This window comes from Lipotes vexillifer, unplaced genomic scaffold, assembly GCF_000442215.2.
Source record: "Lipotes vexillifer unplaced genomic scaffold, Lipotes_vexillifer_v1.1 scaffold384, whole genome shotgun sequence".
NCBI classification, from domain to species: domain Eukaryota; kingdom Metazoa; phylum Chordata; class Mammalia; order Artiodactyla; family Lipotidae; genus Lipotes; species Lipotes vexillifer.
This window is the reverse complement of record NW_006793498.1, coordinates 1261055-1278421: the sequence shown is the minus strand read 5'-3', so window position 1 is coordinate 1278421 and position 17367 is coordinate 1261055. Positions and strand designations below refer to the sequence as shown.

Below are 17367 nucleotides of genomic sequence, written 5' to 3'. Positions count from 1 at the left end.
ATCTTATATATAATTCTTTGTGTGTTCCACAGAGTGAAATTGACATGATTTATGGTACTCAGTGATTTTGTTGGACTTTAAGAAATATAGCAATACAGATTAAGCCAGAATTTAGATTTGCTCCTTCATTTATATATGTCTATAAAAATGTTTATATACTGTATATATAAAACATACATGTGTTTATATCATATGTATTATATAAATATTTATATATACATTATGTTTAAATGGCATGCATTTTTATGAGATAGCTAAATAATATAAAATGTTCCATACTATAGTTTTAAGTATACAATCTTGAAGTCGATACCTGTATTGAATATTTTTTAAAATCTTGAAACAGTGTTGGGTTTCCCTGGTGGTGCAGTGGTTGAGAGTCCACCTGCCGATGCAGGGGACCACGGGTTCGTGCCCCGGTCCAGGAAGATCCTACGTGCTGCGGAGCGGCTGGGCCCGTGAGCCATGGCCGCTGAGCCTGCAGGTCCGGAGCCTGTGCTCCGCAACAGAAGAGGCCACAACAGTGAGAGGCCCGCGTACCGCAAAAAACAAAACAAAACAAAACAGTGTTTATATATCTAAATAGAAAACTGTTTTTAGGTTAAATCAACTTGTATGAAAGTTTTCTGCAAAGATTCAAGATTTTTAAATAAATAGCATGAATTTAATGTCATAAAAGTTAAACATTTTGACACTGCTGAATTGTAGAATGCTGCAAGCATCCAAAAATGTTTGTTATTTTGTCTTTCAGTATAGATTTGATAAAATTTATGATTGAGCTCAGTTGTACTCATTTTGACTTGTAATTTGCTGATGTTTTAATGGTTGATGTTATATATGGTAGACTAATATTGCTTATACCAAATCTTTTACTTTTTATATAAGTGATACTGTATATACAGTTAAAGAGTTCTAAGTGTATGTGCTTGTATCACTGAAATGATTTGGCTTATTGTAAAGTATTTAGAAAAAAATAATAAAACCAGAATGACAGAAGACCAAAGCCAGAACTTAACGCTTAAAACTTGAAGATTCTTTTTCTAATCCTGAGCAAATTTTTCAAATTTTGCTGTTTGAGGAATCAGTGAAAAATTATAATTCTTGTGAGTTCCTAGAGACTGGTAGGGTGATGAGGGGAAACTGGGCCTTCATAAACACCTTCTCAGCTCAGATGAAAACATCAGTGATAGAGTTGCCTCATTCAATCATTGCATTTTAGTTCCTATCCCACTGTTTAGCTAAAGTAGTGGTGGTTAAATTAAATAATTATATAGAGGTGGAAGGGATAGAGAGACAGACAGACATGGAATTTATTTTTATTTTTGGCTGTGTTGGGTCTTCGTGGCTGTGTACAGGCTTTCTCTAGTTGTGGCGAGTGAGGGCTACTCTTCGTTGTGGTGTGCGGGCTTCTCATTGCGGTGGCTTCTCTTGTTGCAGAGCACAGGCTCTAGGTATGCGGGCTTCAGTAGTTGTGGCATGCGGGCTCAGTAGTTGTGGCTCGAGCTCTAGAGCACAGGCTCAGTAGTTGTGGCGCATGGGCTCAGTTGCTCTGCAGCACGTGGGATCTTCCTGGACCACGGCTCGAACCTGTGTCCCCTGCGGCAGGCGGATTCTTAACCACTTGCCACCAGGGAAGTCCCCAGACATGGAATTTAAATAGAAGCTCCTGATGTGTATCTTGGTTTGCTGTCTACATTGACAGACAGCTGGTAAATAAGAAATATATTTCCTTAAATGATCCGTTGACAGAAAACAGCTGTCAACAGTATTGTAAAATTTCCTTTGACAAGAATATATCTTTATCTTGAATGTATTATATTTTAATATGTTTTTAACGATGTACACACAAATGGCTATATATTTTTGTTTTTCAGAGTTGGAGGGTTATCCGGTATATTAATGTCTTATTGATAATGGCAGAACATCCACCACTACTGGATACCACTCAGATTTTAAGTAGTGATATTTCTCTTCTGTCTGCCCCTATTGTAAGTGCAGATGGAACACAACAGGTAAGGAAACTGAAATGTTTATTTTCTTATGTCTAGTACATATGTATTTCTTTCAGAAGAATGCAAAATTTAGAACAGAATGAGGCATCACAACAGTAGGTTCCTGTTAATTCATATTTTAAACTCCAGTTCAAAATGCTGTTTTGGTTTTATAGGACGATGAAATAATAAGACGGTGAAGTTGCTTCTAAAATGTCTCACTAATTAATGATTAAATTTCTTGTGTTTATATTTAGTTCCCACTGAAATTTTTTTTGTTTTACTTTAGACAGACAATGTACTAGTCCCTGAGTGTTTTTAAACTAAGTTTAACCTTGTACCTTAATGATTATTATAAATCATTATTTCAAATCATTATGAAATCATGACTTAATTATGTGATTAAATGACTGCCTGCATTATATTATAATAAAATGTTCTCTCTTTTTCTAATTTTCTCCTCACCAGAATCCCCCCTCCCAAAAGCAAACACACAATTCGTGGTGTGTTTTTCTCCCAACCCAGGGCTTTATAAATAAAGTTCTCTTATTTTGTTGAATTTTGCCTCATTCCCCCAATAATCCTAAAGGGATGGGAATGAGGGACTTTCATAAGTACCTGTTACGTGCCAAGCAATGTACTTAATTCTCACAACTACCCTGTATGGTAGTGATTTTAATATTGTAAGTGAAGAAACAAAGATTAAGGACGTAATAAATAATAATAAGAAGAAAGAACAATTTGAGTTCTCACTATATAAAAAACATGTGCTAAGAACTTTATGATCTTATTTAATTCTTTCAGCAATCCTGTCCCTATTGCAGATGAAGCAAAATGAGTTTCAGAAAGGCTCAAGTTCACACAAAGCTTTTTTGCTCCATTACTCATACTGCTTCCTTGGGAAACTAAAATAATGTAGTCTTATTTTGTTACTTTACAAACTTCGTGTCTGTAGTGGACAATTATTACTTGCTTACCAGATAAGGGACTACTTTGTTAACTTGGCTATTGAAAAATTGAGTGATTAGCTTGTGTTCTAAAGTATATATTGGTTTTGATTTTCATATGTGCTCTGATAGCTTTTAGCAGCAACCTCTTTTCACTAAAGTTGCTTTTTATAGTCAAATTTAAGTCTGTTAAGATTTTTTTTCTCCCTTAAAAATAATAGATGTGGCAGATATTCATTTACTTCGAGGCTCTAGGAGTGCTTTCAGTTATCATTGTTGCTTCAGGCAGATCATTGGCTTCAAGTTGTTTATAGTGTAATACAAGAAAGAATCTATTAAGCAGCCAATTACAGTACACTGATATAGTTGCTACAGTGTATAGTCTGTTAAAGGGAAGACAGTAGGCTGAAACAAGACCACAGTGCCCTCTCAAGACTTATTTCTCTCTTTTCCCCCAAAAGGAGATTCTATTGGCAGAATTTTTCTTGAAATCTTGAGGGCACCATGGCTAGCATATAGTAGTAGTTGTGTAGATGGATATAGAGAAAGGAGCTGGGAATAGAAGAGCACACTAGAGCAAGATTTAAAGGATCAGGGAGAGTCACTAGGTCTAGAGGACCTAATTTTTTTTAGTTAGGGTTTGAAAAATCAGGTGTCAAGAGGTGGAATAAAGCCTTAAATTCTAACTAGCAAAGACAGTGCCTTGTAGTTTGATAGGGGCAGAGAAAAATGAGTGGAAAGAGCATAGGATTTGGTTGATAGACTTAGATTTGATTTGGGTGACTTAAGACAAAGTATTTAACTTCTCTGTGTATGTTTGCTTCTCTATAAGATAGAGGTAGTAATAGCTGCTTAGAGTAGCTGTAGCTATGAGGGTGAAATGAGCTTGAAGGAGCTCAGTAAATATTTGCTAAATTTGAATTGAAGCACTTAATAAATGTTTAAAAGACTGAAGAAACTATATGGGTATGTCAGTCAGGACTTAAGTCAACAGAAATAGTTATAGTAAGATAATAGATAATTATGATGGATCCAAACTAAAGTATAAGTGTAAGAGAGTGGACCAATAGCTATGGTAGAATGTAAGGAACTGAAGAAAAGTAGATAACAGTAAGTAGATAACAACTGACAACATGCATCTCTTTGTCTTAACTCAGGAACTTACTGGTATGCCAAGCATGGCCAAGTTAGAGCTTGCTTCTGGTGATATGACACTACCTGGTTGGTGCCCAGAGTAAAGAAGCAAGCTAAAGACAGTTCCTGACAGGAGGAACTCTCGGGTACATGCATGATGTTAAAAATTTAGGAAAACAGATAGGTGGTCCCTTGTCTTTACTCTCTTGGGAACATTATTTTATTTCTTGGGAATATGAGATTTCTGTTCCATCCCTTGATATCAAATTAATTTTCTTATGGTTGGCCATCCAGATTATCTGTCTCCTCATTAATATTTTCTAATTTTTTATAGCAAACATTTTATACAATGTCACATTATACATAGTGGGTCTTTTGGCTTATGAATTATACTAGAGGGAATCTCTCCTGATATCATTACTGCTAGTGTTGCTTTTAGCGAAGCTATAATAGACATTTATCATTCATTTTGATTGGCAGCACCTGAACTATTTTTTGTGTTTGAAGAATTTCATTCCCCTTTTTTCTATTAATAAACTTTATTTTTAGAGCGTTTTAGGTTTACAGAAAAATTGAGCAGAGTGGTTTTCTCATATGCCTCTTCCACACAGTTTCCCCTATTATTAACATCTTAATAGGTACATTTGTTACAATTAATAAACCGTTATTGATACATTATTATTAAGTTCCATGGTTTACATCAGGGTCCATTCTTGGTATTGTACAGTTCTATGGGTTTTGAAAAATGTGTAATGCTGTATATCACTATTACAGTATTATACAGAACAGTTTAACTGCCTTAAAACTCCACTGTGCTCTATTATCCCTCCCTCACTCCCCACCCTTGAAACTTTGGCAACCACTGATATTTTTACTGTCCCTATAATTTTTGTCTTTTTCCAGAATATCTTATAATTTGATTCATACAGTATGTAGCTTTTTCAGACCAACTTCTTTCACTTAGCAATATGGTCTGGAAAATTCCTTCTTGTGGCTATTTCAATAGCTCCTTTTTACTATTGTATAATACTTCATTGTTTGAATGTCCTGGTTTATTCATTCACCTGTTAAAGGACAGCTTGATTGTTTCTAGTTTTTGGTGATTATAAATAAAGCTGCTCTAAACATTTATGTGTAGGTTTTTGGATAGACATAAGTTTTCAACTCAATTGGATAAATATCTAGGAACATCAGTGCTAGATTATTTGGTAATACTCTGTTTAGCTTTATAAGAAACTAACAAACTGTTTTCCAGAGTGGCTATACCATTTCGCATTCTCAAGCATGTCCTTGATTTGAGATTGTATCCTTTCTTGATAGAGCAGGTAAAGCATTTATGAGTGCTTGTGCTGCCCTGTTAGAACCCCCAGATATGCTTTAGAGAATTTGAACTTTAAGCACAAGTGGAATGCTCCCAGCTGTATTCACTATTGCTACCATCAAAAGAAAAGTTCAGATATTTTGGTTTCTTGCGTGGTTCAGTACTTTCCTAATTTAACTTTACCTTCTCTAATTTTTACTCATTTACCTTCCAAAAAATTGAGTGCATTTAAACTTTTGGCTAAGATCTTTCAAAACTCAGTGCCTATCTAGCTTCTTTATCAGAATCTTCTCCATTTCATTAATTTTTTAATTATTATTTTGTAACTCTATAATTATTTTCTCACTTGTACCTGCTTGATTTTGATTTATGGAGGTGACTGAGTAATGACATAGAGAGACTAATGCCATTGAAGGCAAAAGTAATGACACAGAGAGACTAATGCCATTGAAGGCAAATTACTTACATTTCCTGAAAGAAGGGAGCACACAATGCCATGCTGGGCCACAGGGGAAACATCAGGTTTTGGTCAGGAGGCAGAAGCAGGAACAAGAGGAAAGCCTAGGCCAAAGCCTTTAAATTGGTGTTTTCTCCGGAAAGGCACAACAGTGTAGAGTAAGTAGCTTAGGATTGGCTATTTAATAATTGTGGCAGGCAAGAAATAACAAGTATTGACTAGGATGTGGAGAAAAGGGAACCTTTGTATACTGTTGGTAGGAAGGTATGGAGAAAAGGGAACTCTTGTATACTGTTGGTAGGAAGGTATGGATAAATTGGTGCAGGCACTATGGAAAACAGTATGGAGATTCCTCAAAAAATTAAAAATAGAACTACTATATGATCCTGCAATTTTATTTCTTGGTATTTGTCTGAAGGAAGTGAAATCACTGTCTGGAAAAAATGTGTCTACATTTTTGTGTTGCAGCATTATTGTGTTGTGTTTGTTGCAGCATTATTTACAGTAGTGAAGACATGGAAACAACCTATGTATCCATCAGTGGATGAAAAGATAAAGAAGTTGTGGTGTGTGTGTGTGTATATGTATATGTATGTGTATATGTATATGTATGTGGATATGTGTATGCATACACACGATGGAATATTATTCAGTCATGAAAAAGAAGAAAATCTTACCATTTGCCACAACATGGATGTACCTTGAGGGCATTCTGCTGAGTGAAATGTCAGACAGAGAAAGACAATTACTGTATGGTCTCACTTATGTATGGAATATTTTTTAAAATGAACTTATAGATACAGAGAACAAATTGGTAGTTGCCAGAGGTGGGTGGTTATGGGGGGGTGGGCAAAATGGGTGAAGATGGCCAAAAGGTACAAACATCCAGTTATAAGATAAATAAGTCCTAGGAACGTAATACACAGCAAGGTGACTATAGTTAACAACACTGTATTGTATTTGAAAGTTGCTGAGAGAGTGGATCTTAAAAGTTGTCATCATAAGAAAAAATTTGTAACTATGTGTGGTGGTAGGTGTTGACTAAACTTACTGTGGTAATTATTTTGTAATATATTCATATATCAAATCATTACGTTGTACACTTAAAACTAATATAATGTTCTATCAGTTATATCTCAATTTTAATAGTAATCTTTTTTATTTATTTATTTTTATATTTATTTTTGGCTGTGTTGGGTCTTCATTTCTGTGCGAGGGCTTTCTCTAGTTGCGGCAAGCGGGGGCCACTCTTCATCGTGGTGCGCGGGCCTCTTCACTATCGCGGCCTCTCGTGTTGTGGAGCACAGGCTCCAGATGTGCAGGCTCAGTAGTTGTGGCTCACGGGCCTAGTTGCTCCGCGGCATGTGGGATCTTCCCAGACCAGGGCTCGAAACCGTGTCCCCTGCATTGGCAGACAGATTCTCAACCACTGCACCACCAGGGAAGCCCTAAGTGTGTATTCTTGAAATGGAGAAATAACCACACAATAGGTTTGGTGACCCACTGCGCCCTCTCTGAGACGGATCTGACCTAAAACTTCATTGATCACCTAACTTCTATAAGCCTGTATTCTGCCTGGTGGACCACAGTGACATTTTGGGTTTCCTGGAATTTGTATCAGTTCAGAGTCAGTGTCCAGTAGTCCCTGAAAGATTATTTCATTTTCTTCAGTGCACAGTAACTCTGATAAAAGGCCATAAGTCCCTTTGGGGAAGGCCGGGAGAAAGATTAACAGTATAAATTTCATATATCTCAAGAGGTTTATTATGAGGAACTGGCTTGTATGATTATAAAGGCTGAGAAATCCCACAGTCTGCCATCTGCAAGCTGGAGACCCAGCAAAGCTGGTGGTATAGTTCTAGTGCAAGTCCAAGCACCTGAGAACTGGGGCACCAATGATGTGAGTCCCAGTATAAGGGCAGGAGAAGACCAATGCCAAAACTCAAGCAGTCAGAGAGCACAAATTCTCCTTTCCTCTGCCTTTTTATTCTTTTCTGGCCCTCAACAGATTGAATGATGCCCACCCACATTGGAAAACACAGTCTGCTTTACTCAGCATACTTATTCCAATGCTAATCTCTTCTGGAAACACCCTCACTGACACACCTAGAAATAACATTTAACCAAATATCTGGGCATCCTGTGGCCTAGTCAAATTGACACATAAAATTAACCATCATACTTCCATTGCCCCCTATTACCCTACTAGCTCAGGTTACCGCAGCAAGCCTCTTACAATCAGACATTTCAAGACAAAATGTAGGCACACATCTTTAGGAACATATAAATATGACAAGATCCCTACAAAATTTGGTGGCAGCTCATCAGTTCCACCATTCTGTGAGCATCCAATCAGGGATTTACATACCTGCTTCCCTTTTCTAAATACAGCCCCCCAAACTAACTGGAGGTTTTCTTGGGACCTCCCTCCTCACTTGTCTGGGGTGGTGGTGGAGGAAGCTGCCCTGTCCTCTATGAGAAAGAAGAAGCTGCTTAGGGTGAGAGTAGCTGGAGGAGGAACTAGAGCAAGCAACCCCAGGCCTGGGCATATATACCCTGAGAAAACCATAATTCAAAAAGAATCATGTACCAAAATGTTCATTGCAGGTCTATTTACAATAGCCAGGACATGGAAGCAACCTAAGCTTTATTTTTATATTTATTTTTGGCTGTGTTGGGTCTTCATTTCTGTGCGAGGGCTTTCTCTAGTTGCGGCAAGCGGGGGCCACTCTTCATCGTGGTGCGCGGGCCTCTTCACTATCGCGGCCTCTCGTTGCGGAGCACAGGCTCAGTAGTTGTGGCTCACGGGCCTAGTTGCTCCACGGCATGTGGGATCTTCCCAGACCAGGGCTCGAACCTGTGTCCCCTGCATTAGCAGGCAGATTCTCAACCACTGCGCCGCCAGGGAAGCCCAATTATATCTCAATTCTAAGAAAATAAAAAAAAAATAATTCTGGCAGATTTGGGGCTATACAGGTGGTCTTTAGTTTCCTGTTACTTGGCCGTGGGATAATTTAGGGCAGTGGAAATATTGGCTTGGTGTGTAAGAGTTCAGTGAGAGGGTTAGTTGGAGCTGTAGACTTGAAATTGGTTGGTTTGCATATGAGAGGTGTGCTCCTGGCTGAGCCCTTTGCTACCTCTAAGAATTGGTTGGCCTTGGGACAGGCAGTCTCTCCCCAGCCAGCTCAGCCATCAATGCCAGAGCATCAGGAACACAGAAAATAAGAAAATATGGTTAAAATAATTGGCCCTGTGTTGAAAAGATGCCAAATAGACAAATACAGAATTTAAGAAAACATGGAACATCTCCTCAGCTTACTGTTTTCAAAACCTGTTTAAATTGTAAGCTATAACCTGTATATGTAAAAAAGTACATAAAACAAATATATAATATAGCACATGATTATAGAGCATAAATCTTATAACTGCCAGCCAGAATAAGAGGTAGAATACTGCCAACACCCTAGAAATCCCCTGTGTGTTCCTTCTACATCACAATACCCTCTCTAGTTGGAGGTTACCACTATCCTTACTTCTATGGGAATTACTTCCAGACTTTTCTTTATAGTTTTATCTATGTATACATCACTAAGCAATAATTGTTTAGATTTGCCTATTCTTGATCCTTAACTAAAGTAATCTTTACTGTAACTGTTCTTTTGTCTTACTGGTTTTGTACAACATTGTTTTTAAGATTCATTCTTATTGGATGTTGCTGAAATTTGTTCTTTTCATTGTTGTATAGGATTCCATGTATGGATATGCAACAGTATATTCATTTATCTCTTCTATTCTTGATGGACATCTGGACAGTTTCTAGTTTGATACTGTTTTTTCTTTTTGATTTGTCAAAACTCTTGACATATATATTCTGGATATAAACCTTTTGTTAGTCACCAATGTGGTGAATGCTTTCTCTTATCCTTGTAACCACACTCTTTAGTGTCTTTTAATGAACAATTCTTAATTGTAATGTGGTCAAATTTATCAGTTCTTTTTATCTAGAGTTAGTGTATTGTTTTTTGTTTAATTCTTTCCTACACTGAGGCAATGAAAATATTTTCCTATATTATCTTCTAAAAAGTATAGTTTTGCTTTGAACATTTTATTCAGAAATCCACTGGAGTTGATTTCTGTGAATTGTGTCAAGCATGGTGTCAATTTGATTAGTCTTCCATACGTATATTGAATTATCTCACACCATTTATTGAAATGACTATCATTTTCCTATCACTTTACAGTGATATTTATGCCATAAGTTAAGTGACCATATATTTGTGGAATTGTTTCCAGATTATTAATTCTATTCCATTGATTTGTTTGATTATTCCTGTGCCAGGAATACACCAATACTTTAAATGGAGTCTTGGTATCTAGTAGGGCAAACCATCTCACTTTGTTGTTCTTTGAGAGTGTCTTGATATTCTTGGCCTTTGCATTTACATATAAATTTTAGAATTAGCTTATCAATATACACATACACAGCCTGCTGAGATTTGGATTTGGAGAACTTTGCATCTATAGATCAAGTTAGGAGAGAATTGACATCTTTATAATATTGAGTCTTTCAGTCCTTGAAGTTGAAGTTGGTATATCTAAGCTATTAGAAATTGTGTGTGTGTGTGTGTGTGTGTGTGTGTGTGTGTGAAATTTCATGTCCTGTTGTTGGTAAATAGAAACACAGTTTATATTGCTTTAATATCTAGCAACCTTGCAGGATAATAATCTCTTATATTTCTATTACTAGAGAGTGGTACCCCCTCCCATTTCCACCCCTTGATTCTTCGACCTGGACTCGTGAGTCCTGGCTATGAGAGAAACAGCACCATATACTGGATTCCAATTTAGGGCATATGCCACCTCCTGGAAAACCTTTCTGCAGCCTTGCAAGGTATTGCCACCTAGCTGTTTCTATAATTTAAAACATTAAATATTTTACAGTATTTTAATGAAATACATATAAGTGTATATATATATATACGTACACACTTAAACCTGTTGTGAAAGACAGAATCACCAAACTCTAAAAGGAACAACATCTTAAGGAAATGAAACATAATGGTCATGGAATTTTGATGGATCCTGGTCTAAAAATAATTAATTTTCTATTAAATTAACTCCTAGATACTCTACAGTTAGAATAATTCCTAATTTTCTAATTAAGTGACTTTGTAGTTTGTCAAATCCTGTGCCCCAGAATCCTGTAGAAATTGTTGACTTATAAGAAATGTAATTTGGGCTGAAGTGAGGAGGAAATAAAGAATAACTTCTAAGCAGCACTGAATAAATAAGGAAATGCATTCAACTGAAAATTATCCATGGAATACTGAAAATTCTTTAAAGTGAATCTGATTATAAACTAATGTAATAGGAGATACTAAATGAAAAGGAGGCTTCTTACAAAAATGATTTTTCCCATGATCTTTTCTATGTTCTTACAGTAGCTTAATACAAAGCAAGAATTTTTTTTGTCAATAATTATGCAGATGTTTGTAGAAATAGAAGTTGAATTCTGCTTTTTCAGCTCTCGTAACATTTCCCTTTCAGTAATAAACCATGGTCATTATATATTCAAAGTACTGTTATATATCTTCTTACCGCCAGATAGAATGCCCAGGATTCAAATTCCTGAAATGCATTTGTGTGATTTTTCAGAAAAGAACATTTTGAAAATCAGACAAATAAGCACATACATGTAAACACATGACAGAAAGTTATACAAGAAATTATAAGCAGGGACTGTCCCCAGAAAAAGTTTACATTTTACTATACAACCTTTTGTACCGTTTGAATATTTTTTAATCTTGTGGATTTATTACTTTTTCAATTTAAAAACTAACAGTTGAAAAAATAAAAAAAAAACACGCACTTCCAAGTGTACATATACACATATATCACAGGAAGAAAAGCTCTGGACACATACATACACATTTATTAACAGTGGTTCTTCTTTTCAGGAAAGAGAGATTTGTTGGCAAGAGGTGGAAATTTTGCTTTATCCAAAACTGTTTTAAGATTTTAGAATGTCTTTATTTAAGCGAACATATGTCAGAAAAGTGCACAAATCATTTCTGTGCAGCCCAATTAAAAAAATAAAGTGAACATAGCCCCTGTAACCACCCTCAGGTCAAGAAATAGAACTTTACCAACACCTCCAAGACACTTCTTGGGAAGGATTACCCTTGCAACCCTTCCCAAGAAGTATCCCCTCTCTCCCAAACAGTATCCCCTTTTTCCTCCCCAAACCAAGGATAAGTTTTGCCTGATTTGAATTTTACATAAATAGAATTATACTGTATATATTATTTTGCTCAATATTATATGCATGAGATTTATCCATGTTACCACCTGTAGCATAGTATTTGCTGCATAATATTCCATTCTATGAATATACCTTAATCGCTTCAGTTTACTACTGATGGAAACTTGGGTTGTTTCCAGTTTTTGATTATCACAAGTAGTTCTTCAAGAACATTCTTGTACAATACTTTTATACATGTGCATGCTTTTCTTTTGGATATATACCTAATAGTGGAGTGCATGGATCATAGGGAATATATATGTTCAAATAGTAACTATGACTTTTTGTTGTTGTTTATCTCTACTTATACATCCCAGAACACCTCAAATACAATTGAACTCTCCTCATATTCCCTCAAACACCAAACTTTTACTACTACTTCTGTCTTCCCTTATTGTGGAGGGCTATTATTTTTCCCAAATAGCTGCTGCCTCCCTCTAGGGTAAGATTATTTTTTCCCACCCCACTGACAAACAAAAAGGTTTCCAAAGAGGCTGTACCAGTTTACACTTCCACAGGCAGTATATTGTTGGCAGTTGCTCTACAGTCAAATCATTTGGAATTGTCTGTTTCATTTTATCTATTATCATGATAGGTATGTATACTAGTTGAATTTTAGAGGAAATATCCACATACCTCCTGTGTGAACAAAAATAGATATACTTTCCTCTTGGGGAATATCTGAATAAAATGCCTATAATTTAATTAGTAAACATCAATTCCAGTGTCTTATATGTGTCTGTAAACATAATTGACCACCTAATGGTCTGTATACCTATGTAATATAGAAATTGGCATTTCAAAACTAAAACAGTTGGTAAACTTAACTGGCACATTAATAAGTGCTTTTTTTTTAACATCTTTATTGGAGTATAATTGCTTTACAATGGTGTGTTAGTTTCTGCTTTATAACAAAATGAGTCAGCTATACATATACATATATCCCCATATCTCCTCCCTCTTGCATCTCCCTCCCACCCTCTAGGTGGTCACAAAGCACCGAGCTGATCTCCCTGTGCTATGCGGCTGCTTCCCACTAGCTATTTTACTTTTGGTAGTATAGCCACTCTCTCACTTTAGCATTTGTTGTAAAGCTCGTTTGGTGGTGCTGAATTCTCTTAACTTTTGCTTGTGTATAAAGGTTTTAATTTCTCCGTCAAATCTGAATGAGATCCTTGCTGTGTAAAGTAATCTTGGTTTTAGGTTTTGCCCTTTCATCACTTTAAATATGTCCTGCCACTCCCTTCTGGCTTGCAAAGTTTCTGCTGAAAGATCAGCTGTTAACCTTATGGGGATTCCTTTGTATGTTATTTGTTGTTTTTCCCTTGCTGCTTTTAATATTTTTTCTTTGTATTTAATTGTTGATAGTTTTATTAATATGTGTCTTGGCGTGTTTCTCCTTGGATTTATCCTGTATGGGACTCTCTGCACCTGCTGGACTTGATTAACTATTTCCTTTCCCATATTAGGGAACTTTTCAACTATAATCTCTTCAAATATTTTCTCAATCCATTTCTTTTTCTATTCTTCTTCTGGGACCCCCTATAATTTGAATGTTGGTGTGTTTTATGTTGTCCCAGAGGTCTCTGAGACTGTCCTCAATTCTTTTCATTCTTTTTTCTTTATTCTGCTCTCTGGTAGTTATTTCCACTATTTTATCTTCCAGGTCTCTTATCCATTCTTCTGCCTCAGTTATTGTGCTGTTGAATCCTTCCAGAGAATTTTTAATTTCATTTATTGTGGTGTTCATCATTGCTTGTTTGCTCTTTAGTTCTTCTAGGTCCTTGTGAAACGTTTCTTGTATTTCTCCATTCTATTTCCAAGATTTTGGATCAAAATTTACTTTGGTGATGGTTGTACAAATCTGTGTGTATATTAGAAACCACTGAACTGTACTGTTTAAAGGGTAAATTTTATAGTGTATGGATTATATCTCATTAAAAAATATCTTAAAACCCATATCCATATTTTAGATGTGTTTATATATTATAAATGTGATTGCTGGTAATCTAGAAATAAATTATTGTTATAAGACTTGTCAGTCTTTGATAAATTGGCTAAATTTATAGAATCGATTTCAGAATGAAAACATTTCTAAATATATGATGATAAATTGTTTGCATAGTGACACTGTCTACTTCCTTGCATATTTATCTGCATATAGTATTTATAAGCTATAAATATACTGACATACTCCAAGATCAGAGAGCTAAAATAAATAAAATTACTAAAACTGTGGCTTTAAAATGAAATGTATTTGGAAGCAGCATACTATTAAAATTCCAGCTTGTTGACTGACATTGTATGATCCAGAAGCAGTTGCTACCACAGCTCTTTGTTGATTCAGTTGTTGCAGTGACCTGATAAATTCGTTTCAACAGGAAGCTTATTATTATACATTGGCTAATTTGATTGGAAACAAGGTTTGAGGTAGGTATTGATGAATATACTGATAATCGATAGTACCTTTAACATCCCACCTCTGTCTGTGTTTTCACCCAAGATAGCTATAAAATGCTCTAAGATTCTACTTTGAATGGAGTTTTAAAGTTTGACTTATTAAGCGAAGGGCAGTCTGAGGGCCAATTTGACAATAAAGATTCCCTCAGTATTTGGTGAATGCAACACATTGGAATACTTGGAGAAGAAACTGTTGACTCTTACAGCAGCCTTTGGTAGCTGTAGTAGCAGTAATTGAATGAGGAAATTAAAGAGGTTGTGAGAAAGAATAAGTGCTAAGATTTTGGAAGTGGCTTTACTGATAAGCATGTTTATGACTGAATATATCACTTATATGTGGAATCTAAAATACAACACAAACGAACATATCTACAAAACAGAAACAGACTTACAGATACAGAGAATAGACTTGTGGTTGCCAAAGGGGAAGAAGGGTGGGGGAGGGAAGGATTGGGATTAGCCGATGCAAACTAGTATGTATAGGATGGATAAACAACAAGGTCCTATAGTATAGCACAGGGAATTATATTTAATATCTTATGATAAACCATAATGGAAAAGAATATGAAAAAATATATATGTATAACTGAGTCAGTTTGCTATACAGCAGAAATTAACACAACATTGTAAATCAACTATACTTCAATAAAATTTAAAAAACAAAAAAACTATTAGAATATCAATATTTTAAATGGGTATATATAAATGAAGCTGTTTTAGCTTATTGCTTACATTTATTGCTAAGATGTGTATTTTAACATTTTACCAGAAAGTAAAAATTTATGGAGTTATTTTTTAATTTATTTTTGTAACATCTTTATTGAAGTATAATTGCTTTACAATGGTGTGTTAGTTTCTGCTTTATAACAAAGTGAAATCAGTTATACATATATATATGTTCCCATATCTCTTCCCTCTTTGTCTCCCTCCCTCCCACCCTCCCTATCCCACCCCTCTAGGTGGTCACAAACCACTGAGCTGATCTCCCTGTGCTCTGTGGCTGCTTCCCACTAGCTTTCGATTTTATATTTGGTAGTGTATATATGTCCATGCCACTCTCTCACTTTGTCCCAGTTTAGCCTTCCCCCCACCGTGTCCTCAAGTCCAGTCTCTAGTAGGTCTGCGTCTTTATTTCTGTCCTGCCCCTAGGTTCTTCATGACCTTTTTTTTTTTTTTAGATTCCATATATATGTGTTAGCATACGGTATTTGTTTTTCTCTTTCTGACTTATTTCACTCTGTATAACAGACTTTAGGTCCATCCACCTCACTACAAATAACTCAATTTTGTTTCTTTTTATGGCTGAGTAATATTCCATTGTATACATATGCCACATCTTCTTTATCCATTGCTCTGTCGATGGACACATAGGTTGTTTCCATGTCCTGGCTATTGTAAATAGAGCTGCAGTGACCATTGCGGTACATGTCTTTTTGAGAATTATGGTTTTCTCAGGGTATATGCCCAGTAGTGGGATTGCTGGGTCATATGGTAGTTCTATTTGTAGTTTTTTAAGGAACCTCCATACTGTGCTCCATAGTGGCTGTACCAATTCACATTCCCACCAGCAGTGCAAGAGTGTTCTCTTTTCTCCACACCCTCTCCAGCATTTATTGTTTCTAGATTGTTTCATGATGGCCATTCTGACTGGTGTGAGGTGATACCTCATTGTAGTTTTGATTTGCATTTCTCTAATGATTAATGATGTTGAACTTTCTTTCATGTGTTTGTTGGCAATCTGTATATCTTCTTTGGAGAAATGTCGATTTAGGTCTTCTGCCCATTTTTGGGTTGGGTTGTTTGTTTTTTTGATATTGAGCTGCATGAGCTGCTTATAAATTTTGGAGATTAATCCTGTGTCAGTTGCTTCATCTGCAAATATTCTCTCCCATTCTGAGGGTTGTCTTTTCATCTTGTTTATGGTTTCCTTTGCTGTGCAAAAGCTTTTAAGTTTCATTAGGTCCCATTTGTTTATTTTTGTTTTTATTTCCATTTCTCTAGGACATGAGTCAAAAAGGATCTTGCTGTGATTTATGTCATAGAGTGTTCTGCCTATGTTTTCCTCTAAGAGTTTTACAGTGTCTGGCCTTATATTTAGGTCTTTAATCCATTTTAAGTTTATTTTTGTGTATGGTTTTAGGGAGTGTTCTACTTTCATTCTTTTACATGTAGCTGTCCAGTTTTCCCAGCACCACTTATTGAAGAGGCTGTCTTTTCTACGTTGTATATTCTTGCCTCCTTTATCAAAAATAAGGTAACAGTATGTGCATGGGTTTATCTCTGGGCTTTCTATCCTGTTCTGTTGATCTATATTTATGTTTTTGTGCCAGTTCCATACTGTCTTGATTACTATAGCATTGTAGTATAGTCTGAAGTCAGGGAGCCTGATTCCTCCATCTCTGTTTTTCTTTCTCAAGATTGCTTTGGCTGTTCGGGGTCTTTTGTGTTTCCATACATATTGTGAAATTTTTTGTTCTAGTTCTGTGAAAAATGCCATTGGTAGTTTGATAGGGATTGCATTGAATCTGTAGATTGCTTTGGGTAGTATAGTCATTTTCACAATGTTGATTCTTCCAGTCCAAGCACATGGTATATCTCTCCATCTGTTTGTATTACGTTTAATTTCTTTCATCAGTGTCTTATAGTTTTCTGCATTCAGGTCTTTTGTCTCCTTAAGTAGGTTTAATCTTAGGTATTTTATTGTTCTTGTTGCAATGGAAAATGGAAGTGTTTCCATAATTTCTCTTTCAGATTTT

At 35.9% G+C, this 17367-nt stretch overlaps 1 protein-coding gene across 2 annotated transcripts in view; it reads left to right on the top strand.

Annotated features, from left to right (window-relative positions):
- Positions 1-17367, top strand: part of FNDC3A (fibronectin type III domain containing 3A) — a 169223-nt gene that overhangs the window by 21241 nt on the left and 130615 nt on the right. For both annotated transcript variants that reach the window (XM_007466430.1, XM_007466429.1), the window contains exon 2: positions 1875-2012. In XM_007466430.1, the coding sequence (XP_007466492.1) occupies positions 1914-2012 (99 nt within the window). In that variant the 5' untranslated portion in view covers positions 1875-1913. The remainder of the gene's footprint in view (positions 1-1874; positions 2013-17367) is intronic.